The sequence below is a fragment of the Rhopalosiphum padi genome, chromosome 3, assembly GCF_020882245.1.
Source record: "Rhopalosiphum padi isolate XX-2018 chromosome 3, ASM2088224v1, whole genome shotgun sequence".
NCBI classification, from domain to species: Eukaryota; Metazoa; Arthropoda; class Insecta; order Hemiptera; family Aphididae; genus Rhopalosiphum; species Rhopalosiphum padi.
Genome location: NC_083599.1, coordinates 59,293,720 through 59,315,433, shown reverse-complemented (window position 1 = coordinate 59,315,433; position 21,714 = coordinate 59,293,720). Strand labels below are relative to the sequence as shown.

Genomic DNA, 21,714 nt, shown 5'->3' with positions numbered 1-21,714 from the left:
ACTGTTTCGTAGCTACACATAATATTATAGCTATAGTTGTAAAGTTCAAAACATAATTGGATTATCGCTTATCGAGCGTACTATCATAATTTAAAGTTAATAAAAATCAAACTAAACTATGGTGTAGACCAAGGTAGAGTTATATCCACCTTGGTGTAGATATAAATTAAAAATTCAAAAATATTAATAAAACATCATTATTTAAGTAGTTTGCTTGGAATCAAGCATAGTCAACATATACTGTACAGTCTATTTCATCTACATTCGTTATACATTTTGGTATATTTCCACATTCAGCAACTATAATGATATGTCTGATTTCTATAAAATAACCAAAATTCAATATATTGTAGGTATTATAAATATAAAAATGTATTAGAGCTAATTTTAAGTAATAAATATTTATAATATATTATAATATGTCTTGTGAAATATTTAACTATTAAATTGCATAATAAATATTTTGTATTTTTAATCAAAGCTTCAGTTTGTCAAAACAAATTTACCTATAACTTATAATATACCTATTGCGACAGTACCTATTATACTGTATTTAATTATTGTTTAGAGTTTAAACTTTATAGACTATATGAAATGAACCTGTATAAATAAATATATCATAAGCTTTAATTTTATTTTATTTTATTAATTATTAATAATTTTGTTATTTTCAAAATTATACTTATCTATTAATATGTTCGCAGATCAATTTTGTATACACATACCTTTGCTGGTTAAAATTATGTTATTTTTGTGATATCTATTGGCGTCATTACTCATTACTCATTAGCGTCACTGAATTTTTTTTTTTAGTCAGACGTTGTTTTACTCCAATAGGATTAGTGATATAAATATATTAATAATAACAATTATAATTCAAATATTTTAATATTTTTTTACAATATTAGTTATAAAATAATTTTGTAAAAATGACAAACATTTTATTACCATATTTTTACTTTTGAAAAAAACTTACAAATGAAATTGTATACTTTTAAATTACTTATAGTTACTAAATATTCATAATTGAATAAAAAGTTTTGAAACATGATTGATGACATAGTCTCAGGTTTTCTATGCAAATATCACAAAAATATTTTATATAATATTAAAGTTGTAAGTTATAGTATTAAGTTTTAGTAAAAAAAAATATTATTATAAATGAAGCCTATTATATTCAGTCATATAAAACCTAAATAAAATTGTTTTGTTTTTGTTTGAGTATGTACTATGTATTAACTATGCTATAATTTTAAATTATAAAAATGTATAAAAGATGTCAGCATATTATTTGTTTTTTCTCTCTGACCGTAGCCCAAAATAATGAAACATTTGCGTTCAGCAGAACCAAACTTATGCAGTTAGCTTTGGTAGGCTAGTGTGAATACTTTTAACATCTAATATAAATAGCTTACATAAATGATTATATGTCATGTTTATTACCTACGTACTATAGTAAAAGTTTTTTTTGTTAATATAGTATTTAAAAACAAGATTTGTCAGTTGCCAGACTTTGGGAAAATTGAGTATTATTACTTAGTACCTACCTACCTGATCAGTAGTGGATTGCTCAAATAAGAAACTGTATTGTGATTTAACATGTTTGCCACCAAATAATTATAAAGATTTACATGATAAAAAATTATCATCTGATACACTACTTGAATTGTCCTATTGTACCTATTTGCTCACACTTTCTTACTTTCGTGTACACAGGTAGTGATATACATTTCAAATTGTATAATTATTATTTTATTACTTAATATACGATATATTTAAATTACTTATGTTGATTTACCACGTACCATGTGAAAGGCCTTTCTCCAAGTTAAAGATAATTAAGACACGACTTAGAAATTCATTGACTGAAGAAAAGCTAGAAGTATTAAATATTTTATACTTATGAATGTAGAAAAAAGTATATTACATAATATAGACTCGGCAGAAATTTTTGACATTATAAAAAAAAGTAAAGTTTTCTTAAGTAATAAATTGTCATATAAGTTTTTGATTAACATACCTAAACTTGAATATGACATAATTAATAGTTATTGATCTATATATTAATATGTTAATAATACTTTATAATTAATTGTATGGCTTGTATGGCTTGTATGTAATAAATTAGGAATATTAATTCATATATATTATATTTGACCCAAATAAAATAGTTATCTTTTTTTAATTTCACTAAAATTTTTACATTTAGTGTTTTGTGCCGGTGAAATGAAATTCTTATGGGAAAGTTAAAATTCAGAATCCGTCACTGTAAAAAATATGATTATCCCAGAAATTTAAGTCAAATTGGTCAACCTCGGCCTATAGGTTTATAAATTTATAATAGGTAATAACTAATAAGTATTTATATTTATATGTACATCAATAATGTATCAATAATTCTATTTTTGTTTTATTGATTTGTCGAGGTATAGTGAGAACTTATCAAAACATTATTTGTTGTATGATATTAATTGTATGTAAATGTATTGTATGTATGTAAATGTATTGTATGTATGTTATTGTATTAAATGTATGATATTAATACACTATAATAAGAGCTAGGATGTGCAATTAAAATATGTTTAATTAATATAAAAGAAATACTTAGAATGCAAAAGCAATCTCACAAAATACTACTCTAAATAATAAAATATGTTAATATGACAAAATGGACACTTAAAATACAAAAACATTTTTAAAAAGTTATAAAATCTAAAATAAATATTGTTCTAAATTATTAACACTATTTAAATATATTTATAAAAAAATTATATGGTATTTTAAATTTTCAAAAATAAACGATTTTTTGTTGGACCTTAATACATTTTTATATTTACTAAACTACGTCCGACCTCACATGACGTAATTTTCCTAGGAGTTAATATTGTAAGGGAAATTTTCATCCAGAATTTAGTATTATAAACATATATTTTATTCCTCAATTTGTTTTAAATAGATGCGTGATAAAGTAAAATTATTTTTATATAAATTAAATCATTTTTATATTTCAATTTGAAAATAAAGTTATAGTTTTTTTATCTGAAGACAAAAGTACCGATTTTATATAATTTAAATTATCAGCATAATATAACATTTACGTGGCATTTAGCCTAGTTCCTCAATCGCTCATGAAGCTTGAGCTTTTTCACAAAATATCACATTGCGACATCATAGTTTCCAGTTTCACAGCTGAGCTTTGAATCCCAATGATTTTCCGTCAATTACTAAATTATCGTTTAGGACTGTAACTCTGCAGTCATAAAACTACATTACGAGTGTATTTTATAGAGCTTATACAATGTAGCAAAATAAAAATGCAAATACATTAAATTCACAGTCTTAAAGTAATAACATAAAAGTATGAATTACGTTTTATACCAAAAATTGTAGAAAATAATTTCTAGAAACCAGCTTTCGGAAACTCAATAATTCAATTAAGTACCATTTTTAAAACTCAAGGTATAATATAATATTATGCAAAATAATATAATTAATAATAAAATCTTTATTCATACACAAATGTTATAATATAATATAATTTTTTTTTAGTAACACTTTTGTTACATATACATTCTTAAAAAATTACTCTACTTTTAAACCTTTTTTTGAAAAATAGTCACTTCTAAAGGAATGAGTCATAAATTCTCCAATCAAAGTTCTTATCCATACTGGCGGCAGTCTCATAAAGAAATGCTAAAAAATAAAATACAATACAAAATTACAAGACTATAGTAACAGAATAAACAATTACTATTTATGGGCATTCACCTACGCATTAAAAAAAAAATAATAATAACAAATAATTATTTAACGTTCTGCTATATTGATCTTTATTTTATTTTCAAGAAAAACAAGTAAAAGCCATCAAAGTTGGGAGTTCAACATATAAGTGTGAAGTATTTCAAAACATTTATATTATATTTGATTCTGAATTGTTTATGTTGAATTTTATTCAGTATAGTATTCAATTAAAAATAATTTAAATTGCGTTATTTAAAAATATAATATTGGGTTATGTTAATACAAACAAATCGATGAAAAAATGTCTAATCTAAAATAAGATATTGGTTTTAGGTACTATTTATTTTATCAATAGCTTTTTCGGACAGAAAAACAGGACGCTACCCATTCGTTTTTAAGGGGTCTATTGAACCTCGAAAATAGGCAGTTAGTGCGACGTCCTCCTAGTAAAAAAAAACTGGACAAATTGTGTATGTCACTATGCACGAGAGTGACAGATGATACATCACATTTTTGTGATTTCATAACAATTTTATTGAGTGAAATAAATAAAAAATCTACGTGAAAAACAATCGCTTATAAGTAATAACAGAATATTTAGATCATCTGTAAACGGCATGAAACACATACCTAAGTAATTTTTCAGATGCGAAATAGTCACGTACGTTATACGTATAACACAATATACTAAAATATACACCGCTGTATTCTGGAATGGCAACGGTCAATTTGAGGAAAAAAATATTATAAGCTAGTATAAAGAAGCAATTATTTGTTTTATAACATGTATTTGGAACTATGTATGTACCTCATACATTTTTGTTTTTTGTACTTCCGTACATAATGATTATTGAAAGAATTATTTTTTTTTAGTAAATTAATTAGAATTTTACATTGTCTTTATATTATTATTTATTATATCCCTTGGCTATGGCTAATAAAAGTGAATTTCAACGTAAAATTAATTAATGATGTGTCGGCGCTTTACCTGAATACCATGGGCCCAGTAACCGGTGGAGTGGTCCACCATACCCAATGTGTTCACAGCATTCGTGGCGTACATCTTTGCATCGGGTACGAATAAAGTCGTCTCTTGTAATTTGTAGCTGAAAGCGTTCATTTTTGTGTTAACGAACAACGGGAAAAGATGTTGCACCGTTATATTGTCTTCTCCATACTCGATGCGAAGCGCTTCGGTAAAACTTTTTATGTACGACTGAAAAAAATGAACAAACACAAATGCGCACAAGTCAATAACATAATATATTTTTTAATTTAATTTAATTTAATCGATGATTACTCTTATTTTTTAAATCGGCAAATAAGGTTTTTCATATTTTACGTGAGTCGAATCAATAAATATTGAAGTAAAATTTCTACAATACTGCAGTAGGTATGCAAAAATGTGATTCAAAATCAGTCGATTAGTTACTGATAATATGGAATGCAGTTCAAATAAATAATATTAATATATCTAGCTGTGCATATGTTGTAAACCCGTTTTATTGGGTTGAAATAATTTAAAGTTGTGATAATTTCAATTTTTTTTTTAACTTTCTTAAGCAGCTGCAATAAGTTCTTTCATTCTTTGTTTTGAAAACATTGGATACCTACTTTAAATTATGTGACTTTTTTTCTTTTACAAAGAAGTTTTTACTATATTAACAAGTAATAACTGTCGATTGATTTGAAAAATATTAGAACATTACATTCACAAACATGCATGATAAGTACTTTATTATTAAGATTCTTTTTCAAATAATTATATAATAAGTATTAAAATACATATTATACAATCATAAAAATCGTTTTGCACGGATAAACAAATATGCACATACCTATATAGTTTCGAAAAAACATAATATATTATAAAAAATTAATCCAATTAGTACACTTGTTTTCAACACAACTTTTTGTAATATTTTATGTCTTAAAACACAATTTAAACGAATTTTTTCGTTAAAAAAATATTTAAAAAAAATCATGTCTTAAACTCTTAACCGTTGTAAATGTAAATTAGTCACCCTTCTTCACTAATCGAACGACTTATCAATCAACTATTAAGTTTCTGTAAAGATATCCCTATGACTTGAAGTCTAGTCGAGAAGATAAAAGTGATGTAACTAAATAAAACTGAATTAGATGTACCCAGATTGCTACCTTGGTTGCTGCATACACGGCCAACAGTGGCATGGGCTGCAATTCTGCACTGGACGAAACGTTTACAATGGCTCCCCGTTTCCGTTTTTGCATGCCAGGCAACACGAGTTTCGTCATGTGTGTGGTAGCACCAACGTTAACATTCACCAAGTCCCATACGGTCGATTCCGGTACTTCGGTTATGTACATTGGATATAAGTATTGCATGCCAACGTTGTTGACTGAGATACAATTCATAAAAACGATTAGCAAATATTTATTTAAGTAATGTCTAAGAACTAAACGGTAGGTACAATAGGTGTACAATGTAGTTTAGTAACTATATACAAATTATATATTAAAGGAATTATTTAAAATATTATTGCAATATATATTATTTATATAAACGTTACAAACTCAGTATTCCGATTTCGATGTTGTCTAATTCTTTGGCGATGTGATCGAACACGACCTGCCCTTTGCTAAAATCGGCTTGTATAACTTTGACTTCGACATTAAACTCTTGTTCTGAAAAATATTAGTAGATGCTAAATGTAAAATAATGTATTCTAGTCTTAAATGTTTTCTGTTTTAGGTTTAGTTTACTTACTTAGCTTTTTAAATATTGTAATTTTAATATTTTACTGTATTTTAATCATTTAATTATAATTTATAGGTACCTACACCTTAATTTTATTATTTTTTTATTTATATTTATATTTTTGATTAAATTAATATTATTGTTTAATCGCATCACCATCACCATCAACTAATATATTTAAAACAATATAAATTTAGGATTATGGACAAAATAGTCAGTGGTCGAAATGGCTCAAGATAAGTGGAGGGATGCTTTACAATTCAGATTTCCTGATATCATCATAATATTCTTCACACTTTGTGTACCTATAATATTTTTTTTTGTATTTTTATTTTTTTTTTTTAGCTCACATTTTGTTTATGCATCAAAACACTACAATATTTTATTTTTATTATTATAAATAATCCTATTTAAAAAAAAACTTAGTAAGTATTTATTTTTAATATTTTTTTGTACAGATTTGAGATTATAGGTATATAGTTAAATTTATAATTAATACTGACAATAATCAATATAATATGTAATACAACAAAATCTATTATTATTATTATAAAAGTATTATTTAATATTTAGTAAAACATTTTTTGTACTTAATTTAGCAAACACTTTTTCTTAATTAAATTATAAAAGTAGGTATATAAAAAAAACTCAAGGAATACCTAACTCTTTATCAAGAGTGTTCTTTGAAAGTAAACAAATATACAAATTAAAATTATAACAAATTTTTAAATGTAAATGTATAACATAGAATATTTTTATTAATTTTTAACAAAATAGATAGTAAGGTGTTGATTATACTTTATCTCTTATATTGGATATGTAGATTACTTTAATTGCTCCCAAAGACTATTGTATTCTGTGTTATATCTTATTTCTTGCTTTGAAATGCATTGTGTATGGTCAGCACATCTTCTACCTTTAGAAACCCAAGACTCCACATATGTATTTGCATAAAATTCACATAAAGGTGGACCAACGCATTTAATCCACAAAAGATCAGATACACGTGAAACTTCTAATGTATTTCGAGTATCATTATGAACAATGTTCATGGCACTAAAGAGCCTCTCACATTCAGCAGTAGAAACTACCAATGTATTCACAGCTTGTGTTAGAGGTTTAAGGTTGTCTGGAATAACAGATTTATTATCTATATACTCACGAAAACCTCTAACTGACTCTCTTTCATTTATTTTAAATATGTTTGAAAGCTGCTTAATTGCTCTCTCTCCATATAATATATCCACTTCTAACGGCCATTTTTGTGGGTTTAAAACTTCTAGCAGTTGAATAAACTCAGCATACTTATTTGATGTGTCAGATGATGAAGATACGTGTGATGATGTAAAGTTTAACATTCTAGATTTTAAATTATCAGCTAAGCTTCGATAGAATTGTTTATAGTTTATTTTATTTTTATTATTTTCATGAAGTTCAATATTTTTAAAGGTCAAACTACATTCAGAATTCTCAGCTTCTTTATAAAAACCATCATTACACTTCTCAGACATAGATTCAAAAATCAGAATTTGTCTTCTAATTAAGTTATGAGCATCAGGTAGTTTTGTACACCGTTTTTGAAGTTCTAAAGAAAGATCTGATAGTTCTGTTAGAGCATCATATAGAAGACCTAAATTTAAAACAAAATCAGTTGATGTTATTTTATGTTTTAAACCTTTAAAGGTTGCTTTTTCTTTAGATGTTCTCGAGCTATCCAAACTACATTTGTTAAAATGTAAATAAAGTGCTTCATAGTTTCTCCAAACAGCTTTAACTGACCTCAAACTTGAAGCTACCCATCTTGTATTTAAAATGCGACCAATTGAAAGAAATTGTAAATCTAATTCTTTGGAACAACTTTTTAAACCATACTGGTTTTTTGGTGATGAACTATATAATGCATAGAGAGTATCAAAAAATATTTTGAAATGATTTATGCCAGCTACCTCGTTAACTACATCATCAACAGCAAGTTCAAGTCTGTGATTAGAGCAATGCCAGACCAATAAATCTGGATATTTGTCAGTTAAAAGTTTTCCCACACCAGCTTTTCGACCAATCATATTAGAAGCTCCATCACAAGCAAAGCAAATAAAATTTTGTATTAAGTATTCATGAGAAAATTTGTGTTTGTTTAGACTTGATAAAAGTTGCAAAACTATAGTCTCAGATTTTGTATTTTCTAATTCTATTAAATCTAAGAAAAATGTTATTGGGTCTGTTTCATTTTTGACATCTGTGGAAGCCCTAATACAAACAACCAAACAAGTCTTTTTCGACACTGATGTAGCTTCATCAATTAATACTGAAATTTTAAAATTATTTTTGACAAGAAAATTTGTAATTTTTGTTTTCATTTCTATTGCTATATGGCTAGCAATATCAGCACAAGCATGATCGCTGTGTAAAATGCGACCCATATCCAATCCATTTAACTTTTGAAGTTGAATATCAAATGGTAAATCAGTAAATGGTCTTGTTTTTTTAACAATACTGTATACAGTATTAAACACTCTTATTGTACTCTCAAATTTACCAGAAATCCCCCTTGACACAGCTTTTGGCAAAATATTTTCTTCTTGTGCTTTTAAAATTTGTTCACATCTTTTATGACATTCACTAATTTTATGCTTATGGATTTTTTTTCTTAAGGATTGTCTTTTATCTTTATCACTAGCTCCATAAGTATGTACACTACACTCTGTCCATTCAATAGCAAATCTAATACCTTGTGTTTTATATGTGGCAAGGTTTTGAACCTGCACGCATATATTACAACCCAATTTTTGGTCTTTTACCATTATCCAAGGATATTTATTAAGAAATGATAAAAACATTTCATTTGTCCAGATACTTGGATAATCATTATCATTTTTATCGCCACTTTCATTAGAATTGTTTGAACTATTATTAGTATTACAATTAAATTCTGTACTCACTGTCTCAGCTTCATTAGATGATGCTTTTATTATTGCTTGAGTAGAAACCAATGAATCGTCGATTGGGTTCACGTTTGTTTTGGTTAACCAATTTAATAAAGACATGCTTAAAATATAACTATTTATTCACAGTATACTAGAGAATAATAAAATAAACTGTCGTCGAACCATCGAACACTAATGTACTAATACTAATACCGTTGTACAAAATATGTTTAATATAACATTAATTACTACTAACACAGTAACACGCATAAACCATAACCATTATCAAAAGTACCTATACATGTTTTTCATAATACTCATAACCAGTTGTTGTATTCTATCCATAGGCTAAATTTAGAAATTGATTGCTTCACACATACACATTTACTTATCAGTTATCAGCAAAATATTGTCAGAAATGACATCGTTATTGTTCTGTGATAATAATATTATATATTAGCCATGGACTAAGGTATATTATCTTGGTCCGTGGCTCTAAATATTAATACGGGTATAATACGGGTTGCGAAACGGCTTTAACTAAATATAGAAGATTTTCAATAACACCATATCGTTACGTATCGGTTTTTCGTAGTGATACGTGATACGATAAGCCGAGCGCCCGGGCCTGAATGTTAAAAACAATTATTTTCATCGAAAAAAAAATGTCTTATATATAAATAATACGTATAATAATGATAATAAGTCTGGCATCTTGAAGTATCTAAACTCCTACCAAACAACCAATGTGGTTTCCGGCGAAACCACTCAACCCTAGATCACCTTGCATATTTACATACGGACATCTGCAACGCAATAAATACCAAACAACATCTTATTCTTATAGCACTTGACCTCGAAAAAGCCTACGATATGGTGTGGCGCAACAGAGTTCTTCAAATTATTAAAAAGTGGGGCATAACTGGAAAAATCTTCACGTTCCTCAAAAATTTTCTTACAGATCGCTCAATACAAGTAAAAGCTCACAATTACCTCTCCAACGTATATCCCATTGAAAACGGACTTCCCCAAGGATCGGTCCTTAGTGTAACTCTGTTTCTAGTTGCTATACATGACATCTTTCACCAAATTCAAAAACCCACTAAACATCTAATATTCGCTGACGATTGCTACATCTACTGCAGCGGAAACAACATCAGTACCACCATGGAAATCCTCAACAACGCACTTCACTCCCTACAAGAATGGGCTGACAAATCGGGATTCATTTTTTCCCCCTCTAAAAGTAAATGCATAAAATATAACCTCAATTCAAACAGCATTCATAAACTCTACCTTAATGATATTCAAATTCCGATTCACAACTCTATCCGAATACTTGGAATGATATTTGATAGCAAACTAAACTGGAATATGCATCTTAAACATCTAAAAACCACATGCAAGACTAAAATGAATATTATAAAAACTCTCACCCACCATACATGGGGAGCAGACCAAACGTCCTTGATCAACATATACAAATCATTAATTTTATCACAAATTAACTACGGATCCCAAATTTACAACACAGCCAAGTCTAGACACCTCAGAATCTTAGACCCTATACATCATGAGGGAATACGCCTCTCTATAGGCGCCTTCAGAACAAGCCCCACAGAAAGCATTTTATGTTTTTCGGGAGAAATGCCTCTCCAATTCATAAGAGACAAAAACACACTTTTATTCTGTATAAAAAGGAAAACTACTCCTGAGCACATAGGCCATACAGCTCTTTTCAAAAATAAAAACCCAATTATCAACCGCAATGTAACGAAAAAACTCACTACAATACAGGACATATACTCAAACCTATGCATTAAAATGAATATTTATACCTCGGTCGAAGAAAAAATCATCTTCCAAAAAACTCCTCCATGGATATGGAACTTTAAGCTCTCGACAGAATTATTCACACTCAAAAAACAAGAAACTAACCACAAAATAATAATGTCTAATTTTTATGAAATTATCCAAAACAGATTCCCTACTCACATTCAAATCTACACTGATGCTTCAAAATCTGAGCACGGAGTCGGTCTCTCAATTATCCACAACCAAACGATAATTCAACACAAGCTCCCTGAAATAACAAATATATTTACCGCTGAAAACTTTGCAATTCTTGAAGCAATCAAATTAGCAAACTCACTTCAAACAAATAACTTTTTGATTATTAGCGATTCCCTCAGCGTCCTAACAGCTCTAAAAAACCCGTGGCCTAAAAATGAAATCACCCAAAAAACTCAATCGGAACTAATAAACACCCAAAAAAACATAGAATTCATGTGGGTACCTTCCCATGTAGGCATAAAAGGAAACGAAATGGCCGACGACGCAGCCTCACTAGCTAGTAAAAATATAATCAATAACACCATTGATAAAATATCTTCCATGGACATCTTCACTTCAGTTAGACATAAAACCCTCAAGTCATGGCAACATCACTGGGATTCCATTCCTCCAACCAACAAACTTAAGCACATTAAAAGTTCAGTGAAACAGTGGTACACTCCCCCGGAACTCAGCCGTCGACAAAACATTGCCATCAACCGCATAAGAATCGGCCACACATTTCTTACACATTCCTTCCTCATCAGTAAAGAACAACACCCTATATGCAACATATGCCAAACTCGCATCACTATAAAACATATCTTCGAAGAATGCCCAATGTATGAACCAACCCGCACTCTTCTCAACCTCCCACGCAACATCAAAGAAGCTCTCAACGAAGAATCAACTTATAAAATCATCAAATTCATCACTATTAACAACCTTATAAACAAAATCTAATTTTAATTCAAACCCAATGTAAAGTCATTAATATTATTAAGCATTATTAGTATTTATATATTGTAAACATATTTCATAATTGTTCATATTATTAAGCAGCTTAAAAAATGTTGGCTAATAACCCTAGCAGTTGAAGCCTGTAAATCTTTAAATAAAAAAAAAAAAAAAATGATAATAAGTATATCATTTTAAAATACAAGTCTTAAGAGGAATGCGTTATTCTAGACAAAACAAGTAGAGGGATGAAAACTGTAAATACAAAAAAGTAGAGGGATGCCATCCCACCGTATCCCCCCCCACTTCGAGCACTGAAAATAGTCGATATTTAAATAATTTGTCATGCCTATTGTCAAAGATGTAAATATGATTGAAAGTCTGTGTGGTCTAGAAATATAAATTAACACATATTAGCATAATTTATAATAGGTACTCACGAGTTTAAACTATGAAGTATTAAGATCCTTTTGGAATTTTTTTTTTGGTAGAGAAACTAAATTCTCAATTTACGCCTATCAAGAAAATTGTTATAGGTAACCGATATTACGATAGAATGTATTTAAAACATAGACTGATATACATATATATATATATATATATATATGGAAAATAATTAGAATTTCACCGAATTTATGATACATAAATACGTCGTCACTAATTGCAAATTGTAGCGAAAACCTGGCATGAGTTGCACTCAATATATTATCTTTTATAAAATAGTTAAATTTAATTTTAGTCAAGGGGATTGCAAACGGTCAATTATTTCAACCAAAATATACGAGTATTTTCAATTTTGTCAATCAATATTCAATACGGATCGTCATGCGATTTAAAGTTATTCGACTTTTGAAAACTAATATGAATTATTTATTATGCCTATTTGAGATCGATTTGTCCACTTTATTAAATTTCATATCCCAACTCTTAATTAAATTTATAAAAAATTAATATTAATCATTATTTTATTTTTCCCAAATTTTGGTATGAATATTTACAATTTACGAAATTTGAAATGTTGATCGTTTTACATTTAAATCAAAAATCTTAAAGTGTGGCTTGATCGATCTCAAGAAGAAATTTTAAAGAATTCAAAAAATTTCCAGAAGATTCAACGTATTATCAGCCATCAGGTATGTCGGAAGAATTAATAAAAAGTATATACAAAATAATGTAATATTTTTTTTTTTTATTCACGCGCAAAGCATTGGCGCATATTTGTACGTGTACCTGCACTAATGATTATACTTACTCTACGTACACATTTAAAATAATGCGTGCACGTGCTTATTCTTATATTGAAATCTATAAACATTGTCTATTTCCCTTTTATAAGTTTTTTAGTTCTAAAATCACATTAGAAAGAGTAATGATTTAACAGCCATGGCTGAAAAAAATACTACTACTATATTGACAAAATAGATTTGTTTGAAATTAACAAAATATGTAATATCTATTGAAATGGCATTATTTTATGACTGACAAAAATATTATTTGATTAATAAATTATTATTATTACCTATTTCTTATTTTGTCAAAATTATTGGAGTTGACAATAAATTGATAATGTTTGTTAAATATAATATAATTATTTAATCACCCTAATAAAATCGATTGTAAAAATGTACAAAACTATTATACTGTTAAATGCAGTGTATTTTTATACAAATAATAGCGTTTCTTTTAGTTATAAATAATAATTATTATTTATATAAAAACATTTTAATCGATATGGAGAATATCTTACAAAAATTATTTTAATATTATTATAGGTACGTAAAAGTTACTTATTCAAGTTGGGTTTTTAATTTCCACAACTTGGGTATTCTGTATTATAATACAATACAACCATAAGAAACATATTAAAATGTTTGGAAAATGCCTATATAAATATGTAGTGACTCAATTATTTAATCAATGGGTATTGAGCTACTAATATACATGACTAAGTAAATTTATCATAGTTCATAAATATATATTGATTTTAATCATTGATATGTTACTTCATTTTTTAAATTTTTTATGAAGTTGAACCTGCGGATGTTATTATTCTATCAATGAAATTTTTGAGTTGGTGAAAAATTTCCGATATCTCCGAATTGCGTGCGAAAATTACTATATCTTACCTATTTCTGAAGCAATCTTATTTAATTTATCAATTGATCTGCTAATCAATACAATGTTGAGACCTCGCTTGGCTAATTCCTTGGCGTATTCTTTCCCAATACCGTCTGTAGAACCAGTGACCACTATAAAAATTAAGATAACATACAATTATTAGGTATGTATAAACATTTATGATATGTCATATACTTATCAATAAAAATATTAAATTTTTAATTTTACAGTTCATTCTTATGCTGAATAGAACTACTATTTTAATTTATTCAAATTTATATTTTGTAATCTTTAATAGGAAGTTTCACAAGTATATTTGTAATTGTTATCATTACATTTTTGACAATAATTCAATATATTAACTAAGTTATCAAAATTAATTTAATTAATAGTTAACTCACCATGAGTCGCATCACGGTCTAAAAGACCGTGAGTTTATTATTTTACTAATAAGTCATTGTGAGTAATTTACTTTATTTAGTGCATTTTGTAATTTTTTTGAATTAATATACGGCAAACTAATCTTATTACCTTTTGCGATCCTCGAGCAATTTTAGGAAAAACGTTTGTCAGCGGACAGCCAAAAATTATATTATACGACAAAAATTAAAAATAAACTTAGATCCAAACATTTTAATTATTTTATTTACGATAAAAACGTTGGTGGAGTAAAAATTGATAAAATTATTAAATAAGTTAAAATTTCTCAAAAATAATAAAATGGAAATATGCTCTAAAAAAAAATTATATGCAAAATTTAATTTCAAATCTAGCTTTGTGAACACTAAACGTATTTGTTTTGTACTCTGCTATTTTTGTCACTGTGCAAAACAAATATGCAGTTGCTACAAGTTATCTGCCTTAATTATAAAACATAATCAATTAAATTAATTGTGTCTACCGATATCTCATTTAATGTTATGGCTTTGTATTTTTTTTTTCAATTTTTGTAGTAAATCAAGAGAAATGTGAATTGTAAATGTAACTATTAGCCACCAAGATAGCCAAAGTGGGTTAGATTATGTAAAAACAGGTATGAAAATTAATTTGAGGTGGTCGATCAGGTATACATTGTTAGGTAAGTTGACTGTTGAGTTACTTGTTACATAAGTACAAGCATAAATTATTTTATGATTAAATGTTATTAAGTACCTACCGGTATAAACATTTTTTTTATAACCATAGTACCTATATATACACAAATTAAATCTATTATTAGGTATCTACACACAATGAATTTTTAATTTCTATTATTGCTATATAAGAAATTTGTAGCGTAGATTTTTTTGAGAATACTTTTCGCTTATAATTATCTTTTATATTTACTAGTTATTTATAATTATAACGTTTTCAATAATGCTATAGTAACAACCTTTTAAATGATAAAAACTTTAAGGCAGCGTTAGAGAACTAAGACAATTTAACTTTATAATTGTAATAAATATTACAAAATATTTAAAAAATATGAAACTTTTTAATGAAATTTTTACTCAACCATCTCCAATTCTTTTTTTTTTAACTCAATATTTATTATCTTTTTCAACAACCAAAATTATAAAAATTGAGCTCAACTCGTATTATTAATTGTTATAAAATGCTATGTCATTTTTGTTTTTGTATTTATGCTTTGTTGATGTAAACAGTCTCGAAGTATTACAGTTGAAGCCACAAGCACCCAAATTTACATCTAATTCCCATTTATTATACTTTATACTATTAGGGATACCTATTTAGATATTTGAAAATCATAATATATGTATTATGTAGTATAACCCAATGTAAAATGTAATTTAAAATCTTATATTATTTAATGTTAAAATATTATAATAAGTGTAGGGAAAATAGCTTTTTATTTTTTATAACCTTATTTAGTGAAGTTAACTGTTAAGCTATAGGTATTTATTCTTCAACAATCTTGGTCGATGACCAATTTTTTAAACGTTGATTCCCGAAGGTATATTTCCTCGACCCCCTACTTGAGAAATTCAGAAAACTGACTATGCCAATTGTTTGTGCTCTGTTTGTGCATTAAATTAAATAAATCTATATTAGATAAAAAAATCAATGTTAAATTAATAAAATCTGTTTAATAAAAAAATCTATATTAGATAAAAAAAACCAATGGTAAATAAAAAACCTTTATTTTATTTTATAAATCGGTTAATCGATTGAAAATATGCAATGCTGGGCGGGACAGTTATGTTAAATTGATATGTCGGAAATATCATCTATAAACCAAATCAGAAAACCAAAAATAGTTTTTATCCTTACGCTAAATGTTAGCATTAGGCAACCAAACTTAACACGGATGTATTTTGTACAGGCAACGAAGTGCATGGGGACAGCTAGTATACAATGTCATATTATATTTATAAATATTTAAATTGTCACAATTATTATCGTCATATGTGAATTTAACGATAATTTTGGTCATTCAATACTGTACTCTTACCCTTTAGAGTTTAGGGTGTTACATATATTCATGTATTTAATAAAAATCTATTATAATAATTATTATTATTATAATCATTTATGATTCTATATTCAATAAAAAAAAGACCTTGATTGAATAAACTAAACCTAATTAAAAAAAAAATAAAAAATCTTAACCAACAAGTTTAATATCAACATTTTTTTTTATAAAATATAGAATATTTCAATTAAATGTAGATTTTTTGTATCAAATATAGTTTTTTTTGTTAAGTATAGATTATTTTAATTTTATGTATTTTTTATTTACCATTGATTTTCTATCTAATATAGATTTTTTTATTAAACATAGATTTTTTAGTTTAACATCGATTCCCGATAATTTATTGAATTTATATTCAACAGAAATAGACATACACATACAACAGCATGCGTACAATAATACATAATAATCAACTATATGAGAGTAAAAATACAAAATTACCAACGAGGCCATGAACCGTTAAGGTCGATGAATTACATATTATGGCATATTGCGTACAACAAAACGATTATTGTAGAAAGGTAGTGCAGTTGGTCAAAGAAAGTGAAATTACAGTGTCGCTTTCCGCTTCCGCCAATATACATATATATATATTGCAGTATACCTACTATATTTGTACATTTTGTAGACAATAGACGTATATACAGTTTTGTACACTATATACATGATATATTATCATGTAATTTTTATTATAAATGTATACGAAGTGATCCATTTAAATGAGTAGGTATATTAATTTTCAGTAAACTTTTGTGTTAAAAAAAAATTATTTTATATAATATATTATTTACGAGTATAGTTTGAAGTTTTTTTCAATGACCTATATTTTGTATTTATATTCAGAAGCAGAGTACTTTTATAAAAACCGTTGTGACATAAATTTAATATTGGATGGTGAATTAACATATATTTTTTAATAATAGGTAAACATTTAAAATTTTTAAGAAAATTAGTGTAATGAACCAACATTTTTACGGGATAACCTATCTAAACTCATAAAGTCACAAATTTAAATGCTTATATATATTTGTAATACAACTTAAAAAAATATATATTTATGTTCGTTTAAACGGATCATCACGTCATACATAAAAAAATGGTATAATATCAAATAATAAAAAGTTATTGGTTTACGTCGACCATCGTTTTATTATTTTTACTATATTAGAAATAAATGTATTTATTCTTTATTCTGCTGTTATTTTAACAATTAAAATCCTACGTTTATATGAATCTAGTGTATATTTAGTGGTAATGACTGGTCTGAAGCTTACACGTTTTAGAGTGAGTATATCTATATTTATAAACTGCCAATAGATTTTTTTTTTTTATGAGTTTGATATAGGCAATTTTAAACAAATTTAAAATAATTTATCTAACATTAATTAGTACTATTGACAGTGTTGTTGAGTAATTTATTAAATAATAGTTAAGATATTATATTAAAAAACGCGGAACAGAAGTAAGAATAACACATTTTAGCCAAAAGTAAAGAAAACTTTAACTGTATAATATAATTTTATTTTTTCAATATCAATTTTGAAAAACTTAAAAATAATGAATGTAAAAAAAAAAAAATAATAATAACTTTTTTTAAGAAAATAAAAACGATATTGCATGGAAGATAATGTACCTCCCTTTTCATGATGAAAATTTGGTTTTTTATAGTAACTTAATTATGTTAGGTAGTCCTTGTTTTACTACATGAAGGTTTTTAACAAGCTATCCATGGAAATGTGGCGTTATTTGTATGACACGATCCGTTAGGTTACTTTTAGTTATTCTAATCAATGTTTGTCAGTGTTTTGTTTAATTTTTTAATTTATTGTAATTAATAGTTATATAGTAGTAACATGTAAGTAGTAGCGACAGTGATTGATTGATTAAAATCTATATCTATAGATTACATAAAACCTTGAAATGTTATTTAATTATTTTAAGTCACAATTTTAAAAATACACCGTTTACCTATTTCTAGAAAAATATATCTGTGGCAGGTAATAATTGTTTGTAGGATTATAATAATCTTTACCAAAAAATTAATAGTCCGGTTGAATAAAATGTCCACATTCTAAAATATTCATTTTTATTCGACCGTTCAAAGTGATTAAGAACCAACTATTATTTATACTGTGAAATTATTTTTACGTAAACAATTATCTACATTACTTTATCACAACATTATCATACTAATAAATTGTTTAAGTTATGATAAAAAATCTAGTTGTATTGAAAATACATACAACACTGCAGATATGCCATCTACTGTTACATCACAAAAGATCCAAACAAATCGTGTGTAAAAACATTTTTATACATAGTTTATACCATTATACGTCTTATATGCATACACATTATATAATTACAGGTTTGCGCAAACGTGTTAAATGGAGTGAGATTCTATACAATTATTAGTGTATCTAGGTAACTATATAACGTAATTCAATGTTATGATAAATTTTTATTTTTTCTAAGTATTTATTTATTTTTTTTATTTTTGTTTCCACATAACTCAATCATTAAACCATTTGTATATACATAAATATATAGTAAAATAAAGAAAGGTAATTCGACACATAATCATTATCGAATGTAAGTTTCTCAAAATATAATTTCACAATTTTATTCACAATTGGTACATCACTATAGCAATTTGCATGTTAATAAACAATAATAAATAGTAGGTATCTATCTAGGTAGGTAAGTTAAAAGTTAAGCGGTTACAAGATGTAATCTATTACGTCTTGTATATTATATTGAAATGTTATACCGATTTTCTGTGCCAATTTGTGCGCTTCTGAATTGTATGTTTCTACAAAGTTTAAGCTTTTGAAGGGCCTTACCCACACCGCATTATGCAATATACATCTACCTACTATTTTGCCAAAAATTCTTGTTCCATTGTTTTTTATAACTGACTATTTTATTTTGACTTTTTATTAAAAAGCGCTAAATAACTTAAATTGTAATAGTCATATAACTTTAGTATGAAGTTCCGGAACTAAGTATAACCTATAAGATTATCTCAAATTTATAAATATTTTAAACATTTTAGTTAGAAGTACTTACTAATCATCATGCTTTAACAAAAGTGATGTGTTTATCATTATTCTAAAAAATATTAGTCAAAAAATTATAGTTTGAATACATACAGGTGTAAAATATGCCTTAACTAATAATTTAAACATTTTTGTTTTCAGACTAATATTTGTGTAAATATATGTACGGTGTACATGTTTACATATAATATAATATGTAGGAAGAATAATAAGCTTTAGTTTACTGTTTAGTACTGAGTAGTTTAATAGGTACTTAAAGTATATAATAAACATTATATTTATTATTATTCATAGTGATTGTTTTAATCATTATTTTGAAAAGAATTAATTTGTTTAGATATTTTTTATTAAAAACGTAAAGATATTTAATAAAATTGTAATATTTATAAAATGCATGGGTCTTAGTATGTGGTTATAATAAACACCATAACACAGTAAAAAATAAACCACAGTAATTATGAATACATCATACATTTTTTAAATTTAAAATTAATATTTTACTTTTTATTGAAAATTTGATTATAGGTATACATATTTTATAAACATCAACTTATAAAAGCATTCTGTCGTAGATTCTAAATTACAAGTTTAAGTTGTGATTTAAAAAATAAAAAAAATTGTCCATTATTTAATGTATTATTTGGAGGTAGTAAGTGGATGGTAACAGTAAGTATGCAAACAATCACGATTGTACAGTGTACACACTACCTATGTATCTATTTATATTATACACTGCAGTGCAACGTCATTGGCTCTTACAATTTCTTGACTTTCACGAAACCGTAGAGTTTATAAATGTGAATAATATCATCGAACGCCTTTCTAAATTAAATCAATAAAAACACTCGACTCTTGGCCAAATAAATATTGCAATAACCGATGATGATTATGGTTTTTATATTAACATTACCAAAATATTATATATTTTAACCTAATTAAAACAATGCTTAATATTATAAATTACAATACATAGTATTATCTCGATCTCTGAGCTCACAGTTTCACATATTGCAACATCGTCGTGAATTTTTATTGTTATTGTAAAGATAATATACCTTTAAAATTATAATACATTATTACAAGCTATACAACTGTAACAAAAGGAAATAAATAAAACTAAAAATGAATAGTTACTAATAGTTATAACATCGTTGACGAATAACGTACAATAATATACCTAATGACAACTCAATGTTTAATTTAATTAATTTATTAATATAAATTTCCAGTGATTTCCTAAAACAAATTATATTTGATTCGTTAATTAGTAGGTTTACATATAATAGGTACAAAAAAATAATGTTACGTTTCGAGTCTTAAAACTGAAATAAAAATATTATATTATAGCTCACGAGTGTTTCGTTGTGGTTAATCCATCATAACTTTATTTATTATTTATTTAATATTTTTTTAATTTTTCAACTTATTTGATACTTTTGATCAAAATCAAAAAGAATGTGTGAGTTGTGCTATGCTCGCATATCAGAGACTGATACATTTTTATCTAGTTTCTAATGATTTTAAATTAATTTAGTTTTATAGATTAGCCAATTAGTATTTATATAAAATACCAATACAAACTCTAAAATTAATTTAAAATATATATAATATATACAGTAAACGCTGGTTTTAAGACTCACTTTATGTGAAGTGGGGAAAAAAACAAATTTTAATTACATATTTATAAATTTTATTTTAATTTACTACATATTACTTATTACAATTGTATAACTATCTACCGGAATCAAAAATAAGTACTTATTAGAGCATTATTATTATTTATTACTTTACCTACTTCAGCCATGGGCGTGTACAAACAAAATAAACAAGTTAATTCCAGTGTTTTCATCATTCCTCTTTGATGATTAG

At 26.3% G+C, this 21,714-nt stretch overlaps 1 protein-coding gene across 1 annotated transcript in view; it reads right to left on the bottom strand.

The window, feature by feature from the left end:
* Nucleotides 1-3,487: 3,487 nt before the first annotated feature.
* The window catches only part of LOC132925242 (inactive hydroxysteroid dehydrogenase-like protein 1), a 29,879-nt gene continuing 11,652 nt past the window's right edge, over nt 3,488-21,714 (bottom strand). The window contains exons 3-7 of the mRNA XM_060989652.1: nt 14,322-14,444; nt 6,298-6,408; nt 5,890-6,122; nt 4,730-4,957; nt 3,488-3,693 (exon numbers count right to left, since the gene is read on the bottom strand). Coding sequence (XP_060845635.1) covers nt 3,583-3,693; nt 4,730-4,957; nt 5,890-6,122; nt 6,298-6,408; nt 14,322-14,444 — 806 coding nt within the window. The 3' untranslated portion in view covers nt 3,488-3,582. The remainder of the gene's footprint in view (nt 3,694-4,729; nt 4,958-5,889; nt 6,123-6,297; nt 6,409-14,321; nt 14,445-21,714) is intronic.